Raw genomic sequence first — 19,677 nt, 5'->3', positions numbered from 1 at the left:
AGATAGGCAGCAGGCAGGGAGGCTCTGCTGTGTGTCACGGACAGCGACGGCTCCGGGGCCCCTGAGTTGTGGGGTAACAACATGTCTGATGTACTCAAGAGGCCGGTTTATATCTCAGGGGACGGGTCATGGCCGCATACTGTCCGCGTTTGTGTGTGTGTGTGTGTGTGTTCCAGACTCATCTTGAGATAAAGAGTCATCATTCTGTACTTTTGGAGCGGAGCCATGGAGAAGTATTAGAGCTGCACTTCAATCATGATGAAGAGCCAATATTCTGTATAACAACCGATGATAAATCAATAATGATAATAATAATAAACATTAAAGGGAACGGGGTCTATTCTTTATTATGTAATTCTCCAGCTCCCCGGTGGTGTTACTTATATATTCATCCGTATGTTTAAACATTTTATTCCCATGTGACCTGCAGGATGTGTGTGTGTGTGTGTGTTTGTGTATACACACACGTCACATTCCTGTCCACCTGGTGTCAGTGTACGTCTTATATTTATTCTCTTTTTTTGTATTTGTGTATTTTATTCAGTCAATCAAATCATATACAATACAATATTATTCTATATAATATAGAAAACAGAAAGACTGAAAATGTATAGGTAGAAGCAAAAAATGCTTATATATTCCTATCCTAAATTAATATCAAATAAATCAGAAAATGTATTTAAAATAAAGAAAAATAACAAATAAAATAAAATAAAAAACTATATATATATATATTATATATACGTATACACACATACATATATATATATATACACACACATACAGACACACTTCCACATACATCTTCCATGTAAGTACATTTCAATCAGAATTGTTTTATGAATAATGTTCTAAAATGAAAAATGTTCTAAAATGAATGAATCCACGAACCCAGCTGACCATCACAGATTGACGACCTGTCCGACTGAAGGTCGTTAGCTGGTCCGTCTTCCAATCAGGGGGTTGATGGTTCAATCCCCGCCCTAGTCGATGTGTCCTTAAGCAAGACCCTCAACCCTGAGTTTCTCCATGTAGCTGCGTCTACGCTGGATGAATGTAACCTGAACGTCAGCTTAATGAAATATGATGTGACGTGATCCTCTTCACCGATAATCAGCATCATTCATGATTAATAAGTCCATCCCGTGGAATCCTTCGCCAGACGAGACATTGATTGGCCTGCAAAAAAAAAGTGTGGAAGTGTGTCTGTCGCCCTCTTTCCTCCCCCCATCAATTACCCACCGGGCTGGAGCTTTAATCTGGTCAGATTCTCTTTAAGGCCCAGTCAGATCCCCACAATGCAATTTGCAGCTGAATGATAATTAATGCCAGGCGTGGGGGGGTCAACTTGATCGAAAAGCCGCCGTCAGACGACTTAACGCAGCTGAATCACAATTTCTTAAAAGTGTGCGGTTTCAGAGTTACGCCGTCTGTGATTCATCCGACTTGCCTCGGGGCAAAAAAAGGGCAGGACGACCTCCAGGACGCCGTGACACGGCGCGCTCGCTAACGGGTATTTTCAGAGCAGCTGCAGCTCCGACCAGAGTTCGACAGTAAAATAGTTTTCTCTTGATAATGATGAGACGTTGAAGATGTGCAAGGAGAGCACAACGGCGTGCTGATGTTGCCGTTCTGCTGCTGGCGTGGACACGGGCGCCGGTTGCAATTTTGCAAACCACGCAGTTAATGTAATATAATATCTCTATAAAATACGACTCTGCTCCTCCTCTCCCCTATTTGTAAAACCAGATGTGTGTGGCAGGCTTTGCAAAGAATTAGAAACACTCAGGTCTCCAGGCAGAAGCGGATAAGTCTTTTCTTTTTTGTTGTTGTGCATATCGGATGAAAAGATGGTGTGTGTTGTGATGAAACCCCCCGAGTCACATACACACACTCAACGCCCCAGTCCATTAGCGCTGCTCTCTCTCTTTCTGTTCCGTTACTAATTCTGGGCTCCGCACCTCCTCCATGCCTGTAGCTTGCGGTCTGTGAATTTCCCTTTTTGACTTTCCTCTCTCGGCCATTGTTCTGCTCTCTGTGTTCTTGGCTCAAAGGCAGCGTTGGATACTTAGCAGACCCCCCATGGTGGGTCAGTGCCAACAGATGATTGCCTTTTAAAGTGTACCAGTGTAGCACTTTGGATGGATCGCCTCCAACACTTGACCGAGGTTATCCATTCTTTGCTTTTGAACTGCCCCCCCACCACCACCCCGATGTTAAACGTGTGGCTCTGAACCGACTAAGTCAGTCTCGCCATCGGGGTACAAACTCAAGAACAAAAGCTCCATCAGAAAACTTGGCTAAAGGGTGTGTGGGGGATTGAGAGCCAGCCTCTCCTCCATGTGGACGGAGTTACAGAGACAAACAGAGGCTTAGTGATGCTCGTGTCTTTGGATGTCGATGAGAAGCTGGCAATCAATGAAGCGTCTCAGGGAAGTTTTCAGCAGCCTGTCTGGAGACTGAAAGGGATCCATGTTACCCCAACTAGGAAAGAGCACTTCAAAAGAGAGAGAGAAGAAGAAGACTGAAACAAGAGGACGGGAGGTAGAAGACCAGAGAACGACGAAAGAGACAAAATAAAGCGAACGAGGAAAACGAAAAGTGGAAGAAGTATAGGAGATAAGGGAGAAGAGGAAGGAGACAAAGTAAGAAGAGAGAAAAGGGAGAAGGGAGAAGAAGGAAGGAAGGGAAAAAAGGCGGGGAGAAGGGCATAGAAAAGTAAGGAAGTAAGAGCCCTTCAAAAGAGAGAGAGAGAAGAAGACTGAAGAGGAGCGAGGCCGGAAACAAGAGGACGGGAGGTAGAATATGAGGTCCTCATCTCGGACGTCCTTTTAAAACATAGGATGGTAAGAAGTTAAAGAAGACACAACGTCGATGTGTCGACTTTTATTTTCAGTCTGCTTCATTCTGCGGGAGGAAAAAGTTTTCCTCTAAATTCACAGCGCGTCGGTTCATGTGCCGATTATGAAATCTGTACATGAGATCTACTTTCATGTGGATGTACAATCAGTATGATATTGATCCGCCCAATAGAAGTTTTTATATTATTTAACTGAGATCCACTGTTCTACGTATGCGTTCGCCGGATGTCTTTCAATATGTATATATATATATATATATATATATATAAAATATATATACACTACCGTTCAAAAGTTTGGGATCACCCAGACAATTTCGTGTTTTCCATGAAAACTCACACTTTTATTTATCAAATGAGTTGCAAAATGTATAGAAAATATAGTCAAGACATTGACAAGGTTAGAAATAATGATTTGTATTTGAAGTATTAATTTTGTTCTTCAAACTTCAAGCTCAAAGGAAGGCCAGTTGTATAGCTTATATCACCAGCATAACTGTTTTCAGCTGTGCTAACATAATTGCACAAGGGTTTTCTAATCAGACATTAGTCTTCTAAGGCGATTAGCAAACACAATGTACCATTAGAACACTGGAGTGATAGTTGATGGAAATGGGCCTCTATACACCTATGGAGATATTTCATTAGAAACCAGACGTTTTCACCTAGAATAGTCATTTACCACATTAACAATGTAGAGAGGGTATTTCTGATTGATTTAATGTTATCTTTATTGAAAAAACTGTGCTTTTCTTTGAAAAATAAGGACATTTCTAAGTGATCCCAAACTTTTGAACGGTAGTGTATATTAGAAAGAAGGCCAGTTTAAGACACTTTGGCTTTAGGGTTCATATTTGCTGTGAATGGGGTCCATGAGAAAGACAAACTGGGAATATGAAAATAAATGAAAGAAATAAAACATCTCGTGAGGGCTTTCTTCACTAAATCACGTCTCTCTCTCTCTCTCTCTCTCTCTCTCTCTCTCTCTCTCTCTCTCTCTGTGTCCTCGGTAGACATCAGGAATTAGCAGCTGGGCTCAAAGGAATTACGCAATCACACAGAGTGACACACACACACTCAATCAATAAATTGAACTCACACCTTTCCGACGGTCCTTCACTCCGTCTCATCGGTCACCCGCTTCCCACAACGTAGCCCCACCCGGCATCTTCACGCGACTCCACCCGACACACACTGACCTGCTCGTGGAACTCGATCCCCATGCTCAGCGTGTTGATCAGGATGGCGATCATAATCCCTCGTCCGAAGTACTTGCTGTCCACGATCTTCCGGAAGGTGTCGCACACGAGCCTCCAGAAGTGCACCACCTTCGCCGCCGATTTCCCCAGACTGCAGCGCTGCTTCCCGGGCTGCCGGCTGTCTCTCCTGTCCTTGCGGTGGAGGTCCTGGGTGAACTCGTAGATGCCGTCGCTGTCCGAGTCCCCGGGGGTGTCGTTGCCCTCCGACTCGTTGGCCAGGGCCTTGGCGCAATAGGGGCAACTCTCGGGGTCCAAGGTCATGGCGGCCGTGTCCATGGCGCTGCTGGTGGTGCTGAGGTCACGGGCCGACAGCTGGCAGGAGAGCTGGGCTGCGGCGCGGTGAGAGAAATAAAGGTCGGACGAGAGTGATAAATAACACAGGATTTAAAAAAAACTGATGGAATTAATCGGTCGTCAACAACAACCTTTCTGGACAGTATCAGAGGGAGTGTGTGTGTGTGTGTGTGTGTGTGTGTGTGTGTGCTCTGAGTAATGCCTTGTGTCTGTGGGCTGGACGCCAGCTCCTCCACCGTCTGTACACCCTGACCAGACCTGGCCTGCTGAGCCAACTGCCTTATGATAACTTGGCCAGCTTCGACATGACGGGTGAACATTCAGTAACTCTAATTAGCACTACAGTATTTCTGTCGCTCACCTAAAGAGGTGAAGAAGAAAAAACAACAACTCTTGACAGTGTTTTAAATTTTAAGGCTTAATCACAATAAAGCAATACCCTTCTCCTATTGGACGATTTCCCTTGCACAGATTCTGACTGAAGGAGATTCTCCTGATGGGACATTCTAAACCTCATTTTGATGTCCAATTTTTAAGATTTTGTTAATCAGAATATGAGAGTTAATCTATAAACCTTCAGAGTTTTTAAATTGGACTTTCAATGCAATGATTTTGAAAACCCGATGAATTTCCGCAGTGGTTTCGTCTACCTATGGGAGTGGGCGTGTCCGCCGGGCTCGACGGCCGTCTCTCCGCGGCCGCGGGTGGGATGTTGAGGTTGCAGCTGACGGACGTCAGAGTGCCGGCGGCGGCGCTCCCTCGTCGGGTCTGCAGACTCGGGTAGTTCTTCGGCCCCGGAGCCGCGAACGGCACAGAGTTCCTCTTCATGGCCCGAGACACGGGAGGCGGGGAAAAGGAGGAGGGGCCCGGCGTCGGACCCATGTTTGTGGGTGAGGGGCGGAGACTTCCTGTGTGGAATGCACCGCGAGCTGAGGACGCATCGGCGGCTCCCTCGGGAAGTCGGGACAGAACCGGCAGGTTTGCGTCGGAGCGGGCCGGCGTCAGCGATGGCGGCGCGGCTAAAGCGAGATGCCCGGCGCCGGCGGGCGCCACGGCGGCCCCTCCGTTGTTGCTATGTGCGCCGGCCTCGAACTCCTGACCCTCCGGACACCGTCCGCCCCCTGCGCCCCTCACGCTGCCGTTACCCAGGTGGTAGTGGTGGTGGTGGTGGTGCTGCTGGTGGTGGCGCGTCATCTGATGGACCGACACGGACCCCTGCCTGGAGGTCTTCCTCCTCCTCCTCAGGCTGCGTTGGGGCTCCGTGGGCGGCGGCGAGGCGGCGATATTGAAGCCGGCGCGTCGGGCCAGCAGCCTGCAGAGACGGGCCGCTCGCCTGGCGCCCTTGTTGACCACGTGCACCAGGTACTTGAGCATCTCGTCGTAGCAGGAGCCCGGCTCGGAGAGCGAGGCCAGGGTGCTGGCGTTGGACATGAAGCGGACCCGCTGCTCCTTCATCAGCTGACTCTCCCTCTGCTTGGTCTCCGAGAACTGCGTGGCGATGACCACCAGGCACAGGTTGATCATGAAGAAGGAGCCAATCTGAGGAGGGGGGGGGGGGGCATTGTTATTCACACACTCGCACACAGCTGACCCACTTGGTCATTGGACACACACAGTGGCACTTACAATGATGAGTAGGATGAAGTAGATGAAGTTGTAGAAGGAGTGGGCATCCATCACATAATACATGATTTCCACCCAGCCCTCCAGGGTGATCACCTGAGGAGGAAGGACATAAAGCAAGGGTCCGACAACTCAAACAAGGATTAACACTAAATACGGGGACAAAAAAAGCACATAAATCACATAATCCGGAGGATCCCTAGACTCAGCAGAAGACTAATCCCCAACATGTCTCTGGTGTTTTGGGGGGGACTCCATCATTCCCCCCCTCAGCTAGACAGGGATGAATGGACTCCCCGAAAGAAGACGATGTGGAGATAAAAGTGGCGGCCTGCTAATAAGCCTGTTATTTCTTCGATACACCCGCCTCAATCACACCTCTTGGTCTCCATCTTCCATCCCTTGCTTGGACGCTGCAGTGCGGGCCCTTTCGGCGGCGAAGTCTTTCTGGCAAACGTTTTTACCTGAAAGATGGCGATCCACGCGTAGCAGATGTTGTCGAAGTTGATGGCCCCCTTGAAGGGGTTGACCAGCCCGGCGGTGCAGTTGTTGTAGTACTGGTTCCAGTTGACGCAGGTGGTGTTGTCGGTGCTGTTGTAGAACTCCGAGCTCAGCGTGCACTGCAGGCCTCCTTCCTCGTACACCTTGGGCACCGAGCCGCAGTCCCTCATGCCGTTGCCTCCGGGCTCGGAGCAGATGAAGGGGTTCTCGTCCTCGTTCTTGGTGTGGTAGTATTTCTCCAGCTTCACGGAGATGGGGCTTCGGAGGGGGAGGGGTTGGAAAAAGAGAGGACATTGCATGCAGGAGTTAGCCTACACCGGCTCTCGTGAGCAGACGAATGCATTGGGGAGACGTGCGTACAGTTGGAAGTAGCTACTACTTTTGAGTATTGCTAGCATCCATAATAAAAAAATCTTTCAAATTATTATTATTATTTATTTGTTTAAGTTGTAAAATGCTGTATTTGGATATATTGAACATCATGAGTAACATAGAAGTGAAAATATATGGTTTGTTAGCTTGGTGCTTAAAAGGTTAATGACCAGAAATGATCCTTGTTGTCCCTTTCACCTTTATCACATCTAATATAATAACTATACAAGTACTAGAAGAGCCCAAATGAGGGGCCTAATACTGCTTCTACATTTTGATTAATAAATGGAAGAATATTGTTTTTTCTTCATTCAAAAGTTGTATAATCTTGCTTTAAGAAGTACTAACTACTTCGATGAAGTGTAAAAAGAAACCCTTGTGTCGGAGAGTAACAGAGACGTACTGGAGAGAGATGAGGAGTTACTGACTGTGAACCACGATTCATCCTGCCACGAGGATTAAACCTGAGGTTTTTCACCCAGAACATTGACAAAAGGACGATGACTCGTCCTCGGGGGAACCGTCTTTGTTCCGCCCGTAACCCGCTGCTGCTGCTGCTGCCAGGTCAACAGGCCGTTGACTGAAGCGGCGATTCTGCTTTCTGGGTTGTTGCCGCTCACAAAGTGGAATTAAAAGTGGATCAACTTTAAAGCCCCAAAGTCGACACAGATTATAATACCATGCAAATCCTCCAATAGCTGATTTTTTTACTGATGACCGATCCTTCCAACAGAAAAGGAGGAACAGACCCACCTCAGGACCAGACCATTTCCACTTCAGGACCAGACCATTCCCACTTCAGGACCAGACCATTCCCGCTTTAGGACAAGACCAGTCCCACTTCAGGACCAGACCAGTCCCACCTCAGGACCAGACCATTCCCGCTTCAGGACCAGACCAGTCTCACCTCAGGACCAGACCATTCCCACTTCAGGACCAGACCAATCCCACTTCAGGACCAGACCAGTCTCACCTCAGGACCAGACCATTCCCGCTTCAGGACCAGACCAGTCTCACCTCAGGACCAGACCAGTCCCACTTCAGGACCAGACCATTCCCACTTCAGGACCAGACCATTCCCTCTCCAGGACCAGACCAGTCCCTCTTCAGAACCAGACCAGTCCCACTTCAGGACCAGATCAGTCCCACCTCAGGACCAGACCATTCCCGCTTCAGGACCAGACCAGTCTCACCTCAGGACCAGACCAGTCCCACTTCAGGACCAGACCATTCCCACTTCAGGACCAGACCATTCCCTCTCCAGGACCAGACCAGTCCCTCTTCAGGACCAGACCAGTCCCTCTTCAGAACCAGACCAGTCTCACCTCAGGACCACAAATAAAAAGATAACTTTCAAAAGCACGCGTGGACGTTTTTGTCGGACTTCTTTACGCCTTTCTTTATCTGATGCCGACATTCAGTCTTTTCGTGATGAAGAAAATCCTGATGATGAAAAGAAGTTGCCGGCTCACCGACGCCATTATGCATCGGCTTCACTGACAGCTGCGAGGTGTCATAAATCCCACCGAGAGAAATGAAGGCGAGATGACGCCGGGAACATGAATAAATCATGTTCCACACACCATGATCGTTCTCATTATTCCAGGGTGGGCTCGTGGCTCTCCCATTCATCTTTATGATGACACCCTATGACCTAGTTTAGTGTACCGGGGTCATGGCTTACTCCACACTGGTACCCAGTGGTACCCAGTGGTACCCTGGTCCGCTCGCAGCCTCATCTGTCAAATAAACATACGGTAACAATGCAGAGCAATATTTTGGGGGGGGGGCTCACAAGGAGAAGTTGCCGAGGAAGCAGCGGTTGCGGAGCAGGCCGGCCCACAGCTGGACGCCCACGATGCCGAAGATGAAGAAGACGAAGAAGCAGAGCAGCAGCACATTGCCGAGCATGGGTAGCGTGTCCAGCAGCAGGTTCACCAGGATGCGCATACCTGAGAGGGGGGAGGGAGAGGGGGAGACAAGGGGGCGTGGTCAAAACTTGCACGAGTACCGGGTATTTGATTTGATAGAGCGGTCGACGTGAGAATCTCAATTCATAGCCGCTCACACAAGTGGAGCACTCAGGGTCTTGACCCCCCGGCCCGTGGATGCTGGAACCCTTTGAGGTTTTTTCCCCTCTACAGTTAAACAGTGAAATAATAATAACACATGCTGTAATTTCGACCCTCTTTACACGTCGCATTCTAGTAAATATGATTTCCGCCTCCCCGTGTTTCATCGCCGTTGAGCAGCGCAGTGAAGGACTGTCAACGCGCTGTCGTTGGCGTGAGATGAAGAGCTGCGGGCGGCGCGTAAACCAACTGAAGTGATTCACTGTGTTCATTTGTCTCGAGGCCGTAATAATCAAACTGCTACCAAAGGGATGCTGAGTGGTGAACCACCGCTCCTCCACGGACCTGTGGCGCTGAGGAACACATATGGGGTCAGATCAGCCTCAATCATTGTCAATGCATACAGATGATTCACAAATAATAATAAAAAAACAGCCTCGACTCTGCACCGCGATGACAGCCCCCCCCCCCCCCTTCCATCATAGCCAACCTCTCTCCACACCCTCCCCCCAATCACACTGCACCTCAAATGTCTAAATATAGTCACTTGCACCTTTGGCTTTTGGTTTGCTGTTTATATATATTTGTACATTTCCACTTTTGACCATATCTGCACTGCATTTTTTATTTATGGTATACTGCTTCTTTGCACTCTCTGGTCAGATGTAGAACTACATTGCGTTGCCCCAGAGCCTTTACTCTGAAATCTGAATCTGAATCTGAAATACAATTCGATGCACACATAAATAAATTACCATTTATTTGTTTGAGGATCGCTACACATTTGTGTGGTGTTTTTTTTTTAGACTCCTTTTTTCAACATGGACCTATCTGTAGCCAATCAGACGTCGCGCCTCGTTTTCAACCAATCACATGAGCGTCATTCTTTGCCTTTGTGAGTCTCTTGCAATTATTGAGACTGATCCGACCCCATAAACAGAGGCCAGTCATACACCACACGTCCCACACGCCCATTCATAGTGCGGTGCCATGCCGCGAAGGTTGTAGTTTTGTGTAAAGTTGGTGGCTATATATTACCCACAATTCCACCAACCGGCCACCATGTCATAGCAGCGGCTACTCTAGCGTACAAGAGGATCGGCCTACAGGGTACTTAATGTGCTTGTTTATTTTCTTTTCCTCCCACCAGACTCAAGTGACATGATTTATTGGATTTCACACAGCCCCCCCCCCCCCCCACATGTCCATTTCACGTAACATGACGATGCTCCTTCCAGGATCACACCGTGCTCATGCTGCATCACCAGAAGCATTTGTTGCATTGCGTCAGCTGTAGGTGTGCCTGTGTGTGTGTGTGTGTGTGTGTGTGTGTGTGACTGCGTAAACATGAAGCAGGCTATTGTAGAAAACAGAACGGGGACTCAGCAGCATCCTTTTCTTTTTGGGATGAATGAAAGGTTTGAAAAGCAGTCAGAGTCCGAAGGAGGTTCCAGAGACGTGTCTCTCCTCCCGTTTCAGACACTACTCTGGACAGTGTTCCCTCAAGTTTCTGACAACACACACACACACACACACACACACACACACTTCCTGCCGCCCACGCACTCCCTCTGCTAAATCTGTCTGTGTCCCTCTGCTGTTGCCACTCCGATTTTGCTATTATTTTCCTGCACTGATGTTTTTCTATCCATCCATCCATCTATTCATCTATATATCTTTCTAGCCATCCATCCATATTGTTGCAACTGTGCTATCTCTCTGTCTTTGTCCTCTCTCTCTCTCTCCAGGCTACCCTCCCAGCAGTAAGCCTGCGACTCAGGCCTCCATGACGAGGATCATTGCTTCTGATCGATTCCTTCTCGCTCCTCCGCCTGGCTGACAGCCGCCGAGGTCGAGGGAAGGACACCGGAGAAAAGCGCGAGAGAGAGAGAGACGAACCGAGACGGAGAGAATCCCGTCCGCGTTCCAACACTTTTTCAACTGAACTGTGCCGTCTGGGAGCGGCACACCAGACTGCAGGAGGAACTTTGTGTGTGTGTGTTTGTAGATTCTGATTCCTCGCAGGTACACACCGAGACGGAGACGGTTGGTGTTGACAGACGGAGGGTGGAGAGACGGGGAGGAATTTCGCAGATTCAGCGAGACGCGGGGAACAAAACCGACAGCCGGGAGGCGAGGAGCAAAGGAGTGAGCGACAGCGGGGAGCGGCCGCGGGGAAACTCATGAAAGACGCACGGCTTTCAAGTTGTTTAAATTCATGGCAGCAGCCACACTATACGCAGGATGCTCCATTACCAGCGTAACGCACGGCGTACACCAGAGCGTGAGATGAGGGTCCATGAACACAACACATCTCACAACCCCGCCGCGACGGAGAGAGAAACTATTCAATGCTACGTTACGTCTGCGAGGGGAATTTAAGAAGAGCAACAACCACGTGCAGGAAGACGCTACGGGAACAACTAATCCGGAGGCCATTTGTTGCCTCTCGCTCTTTTTGAGACATTAGTTCAACCTGATTGTCCCCAAAACGCACGGGGAAAGAGATGCATTCAGGTGCCGTCCACAACACACACAGAGCACACACACACACAAACACACAGAGCACACATTTGGCGGCAGCTCCTTCCAGTGATGGCCCTCATAGCGTAATGTGCTGAGCTGTTAGGATGCTGCTTAGCCAGCGACAGCACAGCCGGGATTAGCGTCCACGGCGCGCTAACCGGCCGCGTGCTAACCGGCCGCGTGCTAACCCGGAGAGGAGTCACAGTGCGTCCGCCCGCCGAGGGTTCTTAAAATACTCAAAGCTGGAGCCACGGAGGACAACGCCGCTCTCACCACCGGCATATTCTCTCGGTTGTCACGCACAGGAAGTCGAATCTGACAGTTCTGAGTCTGAGTCGGAAACGGTTTCTGTTTTACTTGATTTGTGTTGACGGTCAGTGACGATGTATTCCACTTGATGGAGCAGTGAGGTGAGGTCACGTCAAGGTGGTAGAACCAGTGTTTGGTTTGTCCGTCCCGGGCTGCTGTCGATACTCTGTAACGCGCTGAGAAGCTTCCGGAAAACAATTCTTTGTTTCGAGAAGAAGTCGGGTGTCGTCGTGAAAGCAGCGTCACATTCGCGGACGTAAGACGCAGGATGGAGGATGGAGGACACATGACGGGGGATGTAGGACTCAGGACGGAGGACAGAGGACACAGGAGGTGGACACAGGGCGGGGGACCGAGGATGCAGGAAGGGGACAGAGGACGGAGGATGGAGGACTCAGGACGGAGGATTGAGGACTCAGGACGGAGGATGGAGGATGGAGGACTCAGGACAGAGGAACTCGGACTCAGGACGGATGATGTAGGACTGAGAGATACAGAAACCCATTTCCTACATTACAGACACACAATTCCCAACTTTACTTCCAACCACGTGTGACATAACTAACATATTGTTACATTGTCCACTGATTTTCACAGTAAAACACTGTAAAATATATATCATTAAAATAAAAGACGGACCCTGACACACGTTGGTTGCGATAGTATCTTTACGTTATCTTCTGTGTTCTTGGTTCTACTTCGGTCCCCCAACTTAAGTCCAAGTAACTCTCTTTGTCGGCCCAAATGTCGTTTTTAATGCCGACCCCTCTGACCGCGCAGTGCCCCCAAGGTGGTCGGGGGACAAAAATACTCAAAGATTGTGCCTTTGGTTTAAAATATCTACACAGTGGAGTTACTTAGAGAAGAAAGTCCGGGGACAAGAGGTCGATGCTGTGTGAAGACGTGCGAGTACCATGAATATCGACCTTCTGGTTTGTATTCGGAAAGACGAAGAATTGGTTCAATGTGTGATTTCCTCAAAGGAGCCCTCGTTTGTGTTCACGCAACATCCCTCTTGCACTCAATCACTCGCTCCACAGTAAATGATCGTTTGTGTTTTGCACCGTTGCGCATGGAGACGCTTAAAAAGCAGCGCGTACGTCAGCTTCATCTCCTCGACACCGCACAGCTGTGCCGGGGAGACGGCTGCGTACCTGACAGGCGATCTGGGAATAACGACTCCGCGTGATCAAAGAACTCGACTTGCGAGCTTTAAGAATCTGAAGCTACTCCAAAAAAAAAAGCCGTGTGCTGAAAATGAAGTCGGACTGAAAACACAAGCGAAGCGGGCGTCCGTCCTCGAGCCTGCCGAGGGCTCTCTCCGACTAACGAGGCCCCCTCGTCTTCGTCAGCGAGCAGATTGACAGCGAAGAGCCAGGATGACGCTGTGACCGCTTCCTCCTCTGAACTCCTTACAACCTTATCGGTCACTTATTTCCTCGGCTCCACTCGCAAACAAAATAAACCCGTCCCCTGGCTCCTCTGGGCTCCCCCTCTCGACCTCACATCGCGATACAAGAGCAGAGGTCGAAGGGCACCTTCGTAAATACAGAAGCTCGGAGGCTCTTGCCAGCTCTTTAATTAATTGTGTGTGTCTGTGTGTGTGTGTGTGTGTGTGTGTGTGTGAGGGTTTATGTCCTGCGATAATCACATATTGACTGCTGCCTCCGGGTCATCAATCAACGCTGCCTCGCTCACACGTGGCTTAGCGAGGGCATCGGAAGTTTGATGAACACTCATCAGGCCCTCCTCGCTGTGTTGTCTCCGTCTTCAAATGGTCGCCATCGACTCATTTTATGCTTGTAAAGGGCTTAAAAGTTGGAGGACTGGCAGGTAGAGTTCTGCTACTTGTACCAGCCTGGTGGTATCGGGTTCAGGGCCGTTTCCTAAATGTAATCCTTTCAGGGATTTCTCAATGTCCGCTGGGAGACGTTGAAGCCAATGGGTTGCATCTTTCTGGAAAAGAGCAGCGTTATTAAATAATACGACGTTGTCTCTCAGCTCGGGTTCAGATCTCAAACTTTGGCAGTTGGGTTCCGTCACGTTGGGTCATGAAGACTCGAGATACAGTCGGGGTTCAGGACTGGAGACCGATGATGACAAGAGCAGCCTGAACTCAGATTAGTCCCGTAACGTTGATTGCAAGTCTTGCTTTCATAAAAGTAGGCCAACAAATAATGAATTAGCCATTATAACCATGTTTAATGTAGCTACGAGCGCGACAGTCTGATATCCGTTGTTTGTCAGTGCTCCATGAGAACGGCTTTCACAGGGAATATGGCCGAAGAGGTTTTTAATGTCGTCATTGTCAATCGTCGTTTTGTGCTTCTTTTTTTCAGTTTCGGTTCTGGCACCGTTTAGGTTTTAAAAGTACCGGTTTAGCACCGGTATCGGAAAAAACCCAAACGATGCCCATCCCTAGCGATGACAACGCACTCCTCTCGTCCTCACCATCGCCGTCTCCGTTCGGGGCGTGTTCTGATGTTTAACAGCTCCCTCGCCGCAGGATGATCCTCTCCGGGCTCTGAATCTGTCCGTGCTGAAGGCGGCGGCCGTGTTTTGTGCGCTCTGGCCCGTGTAATAGAATCTCGTTTTGCATCGCGGCGTCTGTTGTTGTCTCGTGGATCCAACGCTCGGTTGCGTCGCGGTAATTGCCCGTTTTTTCGCAAATTGTATCGTTGAGAATTTCCACGCCGACGGTGAAGCGACGGCTTCTCAGCGGCGCTCACACAACGAGCGTGACGGGTGTGCTTCCACGAAAGATGTGGAGAGATTTGAACCCCTTCCTTTACGAGCGGAGACGAACGATGTGGGAATTTACGAGCCCAGACGGGATTTATTCCCCTGTGTGTGTGTGTGTGTGTGTGTGCTCTTTAAAAGTAGGTCTCCTTCCCGCCGCGCCGACATACAAGTGTGACTCCGCGGGCTCTTGTCACATTTTACGTTGCAACATCTCCGTTATTCGGTGCCTCTTTTGTAACGCCGTCGCGCCAATTAGGCGTGTCAAATTCCTCGCGCTCGGCGAACTCTTAAAAGGGCAAACCGTTTTGCTTTTTTTTCTTCTTCTTTTCTCTCTCTCTCTCCGCCTTGTTTGCCACAGCACCGGCCCGACAACAGCTCAGTAATGGAACAGGCAAACACGTCAGCCGGTGTCACGAATCCAGTCCGACGTTGGCGGGAAATGAACGGACCACATCCAAAGACTCGAGCGCCTCGTGATAATAATGTTCAAATTGGGCTTCGTCTGATGAGCGGCACCGGCACCCCTACGGCGACTTTGATTGACGCGAGGGTGAGATTGCAGGAGAGGTTTTTGGAGTGTCATTGGTAGAGGGATGAGGGGGCGGGGGGATCACTTTGCCTTGCAATCTCCTTTCGAGCACAATTTAAAGAGCTAAAGATGCAATTTGGGTCTGTGTTTGAAAGGAAGCGCTGCAGGAGGGTCGGGGGGGGGGGGGTGGAAGGACTGCTGGACGAGTACGAAAATGCTTGCGATTCATTTAAACAATAAATGTTTAATGCGTGCGCTGGAAATTCAATCTGCGATGATGAAACTCTAATGGAGACCGATGGAAGGGAAGTGGAGTGGGATACGGAACCATTCTGGGGCGCCGGCGGGAGGGGGGGGGGGGGGCGGGGAGTTCGGGAGATAAAGTGTGTGTGAGAGAGCGTCGGTAAGAACTGCAGTTCTTCAGTAAGATTCGGTGAGTTGGACAATTGCATGAACCGCTGACCGGCTGAGTGGATCGGCTCGTGTCTGACATTCATACGCGTAGGCATCCAGCTGCACCACGTCGCATCAGGATGACTTATACAGCCAACGTCTCCTGATACCAGGCCTGACTCGTCTCAAGAGGAGATATATTATTATTGTAACACCCGGTTCTGTTTCTCCTGTGTTCCGTGTCTCCTCTGTGTCTCCTCTGTGTCTTCTCTGTCTTAATTGTTTAATTCCCTGCACCTGCCCTCAGCCACTCTTGTCTCGTTACTGTCTGATGTCGTACACCTGTGTTTCCCTCCCTATATATTGTGTCAGTCTTTCCCTTGTCTGCTGTTGGATTGTCGTCTATAGTTCTGTGTACTTTTCCCGTCGTCCTGTCAGTGTTCCTGGTTCTGCCTGTTTGACCCTTCCTGCCCTGAACCTGGATTCTCTGCCCGCCCCTTTTGGACCTTGTTTTTTTGTAAACGGTTTTGCCTCATTAAAGAGTGCTTTTTTTGTTATTCATATTGCGTCCAGCCTGTCTCTCTGCGCCTGAGCCTCACCCTGTCACAAGATCCTGACAATTATATATATATATCTATATATTTTAAATGTCGTATAACCGAAGCTCTTTTGTGCCAAGTTATAAAGCTCCACACACGGGGACTATTTGTTCTTAACACTCGAGATGAGATCAAATGATCCGCTTGGTTCAGAAACCGAGGCGAGTTTCGTCCTCATCTGGGAACAAAGTGTACAGACGCTGATCATGTGACTGGACTTACAAACACACGTCGGAAAAAATACAAGGCGCACGCACACTCTCAAATCTCAAAGTCGCAGGGCACGGATAAACAAGAGTGGAGCCCGTTCGGCATCGATGGAGAGCTAACTGGGCCGTGAGGTTGTGTGTGTTCGAATTGAGACTCAGACTTTTGAAGTGAACCTCTGTGTGTATGCATCCGACTGAAAGGTTTTACTTTGAAGTTTTGGATCTTTTCTTTCTCCCGCAGAGAGATAAACGAGAAGATTCATACAAACGTTCACGCCGTGAATGGATATTTGAAGCTACAGCTACAGTTAGCGTCGGTATCGACCTTCTCTTAAAAACTCTCGGTACCACGTCACAGGAGCCGATCTTCGGTTTAGCTCCGGCACTCACTTGGCACTCGGTTGATGGCTCTCAGAGGTCTCAGCACGCGGACCGTCCGCACCGCGGAGAAACTGACGTTCTGCAGGTTGAGCGAGTACTCCAGCATCCTGCAACCGGTGGAGAGAGAGGGGGGGAGGGGGAGAGAGAGAGAGAGAGGGGGGGTGAGTACGGCAACAACCATCCACATGCACTGCACTGGCCCTGCTTCTTCATCATCTGGGAATAAAAACACAGAAAGGAATGAGTGCTGTATTGTGGAGCCAATTATGTATTCCGTGTATTACATCCCCCCCCCCCCCCACACACACACACACACACACACACACACCCTCCCCTCTCACTGTGCAACTGGTAATCAATCCTCTAATGAATCCCGTTCCTGCCGTCAGAGATGACTGCCGTGCACGTGTTCGGCAAACAAGGAGCTTCCATTCCACCGGGGCAGAAAGACATCTCACGCACACATTGCGCCGCGTGTGTGTGTGTGTGTGTGTGTGTGTGTGTGTGTGTGTGTGTGCATCTGCCGGGAGACGTCGCTCGTTGTTCAAGAGGGGAGAATGTGGCATCCGCGGGTACGGGAAAGAGCAGCGTCGGATCAGTCCGCCTCGTGACCTTGTGAGGGGCGCCTCAGCAGCCTCAGCGCCCTCAGCATGCATGCTTGAGAAAACCCACTCCCACTCACTCGCTCTCTCCTTCAGTATGTGTGTGTGTGTGTGTGTGTGTGTGGAGCAGATGCTGAGCACATGTGCAGCTCGCAGCGTCGGGGCGGACGAAGGAATTCCCTTCGTCGCCGCGACTCCAACTCTGTCTGTCTGACAAATTTGTAAGAACACATGTCGGACGGCGGCGCAGGTGTGTGTGTGTGTGTGTGTGAGTGTGTGTGTGTGTGTGTGAGTCACGTAGGTCACCTAAAGTGCATGAAACTTTCGAAGTGAGCCTGAGGTGGAGCAGCAGCAAAACATACTCTCGCTCTCTAACACACACACACACACACACACACACACACACAGGTCCCATAACCAGTGCAGCATTAAGCATGGTGGAACCAGCAGATGTTGGCTGTTTAACGCGTCACTGGTCACTGTGGTATTTTAGGACTGGTTCATTAATAAAGGATTCAACAGGAAATGAATCAGCAGTTGTTCCGTCTTGGTTTTGAAGATGAACGTATATTTGAAGTCCCTGGTTCCATCTACTCTACTATATATCATTTCAATCAGGTAAGACCCGTTAAATGAAGAAAGGATGTTTATTGTTAACATGTGATGCGCAATAGTGAAGTCTCAGTCTTTGGCGCTTGGACTCTACGGGGAGATTTGTAGTTGAGGGCTGCCTGCCCCGATCAGCAACGAGATAGATCCCCCCCGTGGAGTCCAGACCTGGTGGTGCTGATGAGCTGATGGAATGATGAGTTGAAGCTGATGGATCCTTGAAGACTGGCTGGAGGTGGGGTGGTGGAGGGGTGCATGACAGCAACCTGAATGAACTGAAGGTAGAGAGACGGTCATATTTGAGTGAGACAGCAGCGAGACGATTGGCTCGCCATGTCCTCATTTCCCCGTGCTTATTGGATAGAGTGGACCAGCTGATCTGCACAGCTGGAGTCATGATTGACGGCGCCGAGCGATGACGGCGAGTAAGTGATGAGTGCGCATGTGTGGGAAATGATTATCGGACTGAGGGATGAAAGGCTGGTGTGAGGGGTGTGGTCTTCCTGTCTGAACTTACGCGAAGCTTCATATCTATTCCTTATGAAACTGAGAAATGGTTCGCGTGCCGCAGACGCTCAATGAAATCCCCAGAGCGACAATTACACAAATATCAGGGAACGTTCTCGTCAGACAGAGTTGCGTAAGCGAAACGGAAAAAAAGCGGCTGATGAATGTCTGATGAAAAACGGCCCGTCATCTGGAAACGATGGAAACGAGCAGGGAGTCGCGCGCTGGGTGTGTGTGTGTGTGGGGGGGGTGTAGTTTGCGTGTGGAGAATCCTTCTTCATTTTGCATCTCGTCGCTCATGCTCGGATACGATGATATGGGGGGGGGGCGGTCAAGGACAAACTCACAGGAGAATGTAATGACATTAATTAACTCTGTATCAGTCAGGGAATAAAAAAAAGCCCCCACATGAAATACCCACACACACACACACACACACACACACACACTGGACATCATGCCACCCAGAAGGAGCTCAGGTCCACCTCTCTGTCTCCAGCTCTCTGTCCGTCTCAGTCACTCCATCCATCTGTCTTCCTGCAGCATTCCTGTTTTTGTTTGTTTGTTTTCTCTCTCTCTCTCTCTGTAAATCATGATGGATAGACTGAGGAAAGTGAAATGGAATTGACAAATCTTGAAGCTCTGAGTTTATGTGATGAATAATGTTTGCGCAATAACTCACGAGGGGAGCAGCGAGACAAATGGCGCATGGTGGAGGTCCACGCGGAGCTGATCCCTTTACAGATATTGATATTGTTTGAAACGCTCGAGCAGCTTTATGAAAGATGGAAAAATATACACGCAGCTTCTTCCTTTTTAAATATAAATACATGCATTTAATATGAATGGGGTCACGTTTTTTGCTGCTACCTGTATATTACCTAACAGCAGACATACAAAGTTACATAAACATATACATATATATATATGTATATCTTTATTCATCTTTCCTTCTAGTTGTTTTGCTTGTTTACTGTTAATGCCTCCACTGTTTCTGCTTTTATTACCACGTAAAAGGCCTTTCAGTACCCTGTAAAGTGTTATGTATATTTATTAAAAGAAATGTTTTATAAATATTGATGAAATCCAATCACAACCAAATGGCTGTTTTAGACCCCGTTGTTATCATTCCATTAGATAATGGCTTTGCTTTTGGACTATTGGATTATACCACTTCCTCCACATCGCTGTGTCCTGGTCTGTCTCTCTTATGAACAACCGCCTGTGTCTCCTCGGCCCTCAGAGACCACGCTGTCACCAGAGATGTCCCCCAGCACATTGTGAGTGATG

General features: G+C 49.1%; 1 protein-coding gene across 1 annotated transcript in view; it reads right to left on the bottom strand.

The window, feature by feature from the left end:
* cacna1g (calcium channel, voltage-dependent, T type, alpha 1G subunit) overlaps positions 1-19,677 on the bottom strand; it is a 146,942-nt gene that overhangs the window by 101,129 nt on the left and 26,136 nt on the right. Inside the window, exons 3-8 of the mRNA XM_056429253.1 lie at positions 16,679-16,776; positions 8,705-8,861; positions 6,501-6,795; positions 6,040-6,132; positions 5,064-5,952; positions 4,060-4,448 (exon numbers count right to left, since the gene is read on the bottom strand). Coding sequence (XP_056285228.1) covers positions 4,060-4,448; positions 5,064-5,952; positions 6,040-6,132; positions 6,501-6,795; positions 8,705-8,861; positions 16,679-16,776 — 1,921 coding nt within the window. The remainder of the gene's footprint in view (positions 1-4,059; positions 4,449-5,063; positions 5,953-6,039; positions 6,133-6,500; positions 6,796-8,704; positions 8,862-16,678; positions 16,777-19,677) is intronic.

This window comes from Pseudoliparis swirei, chromosome 13 (genome assembly GCF_029220125.1).
Source record: "Pseudoliparis swirei isolate HS2019 ecotype Mariana Trench chromosome 13, NWPU_hadal_v1, whole genome shotgun sequence".
NCBI lineage: Eukaryota > Metazoa > Chordata > Actinopteri > Perciformes > Liparidae > Pseudoliparis > Pseudoliparis swirei.
Note: the sequence above shows the minus strand (reverse complement) of the source record. Positions and strands in the feature narration are given on the sequence as shown.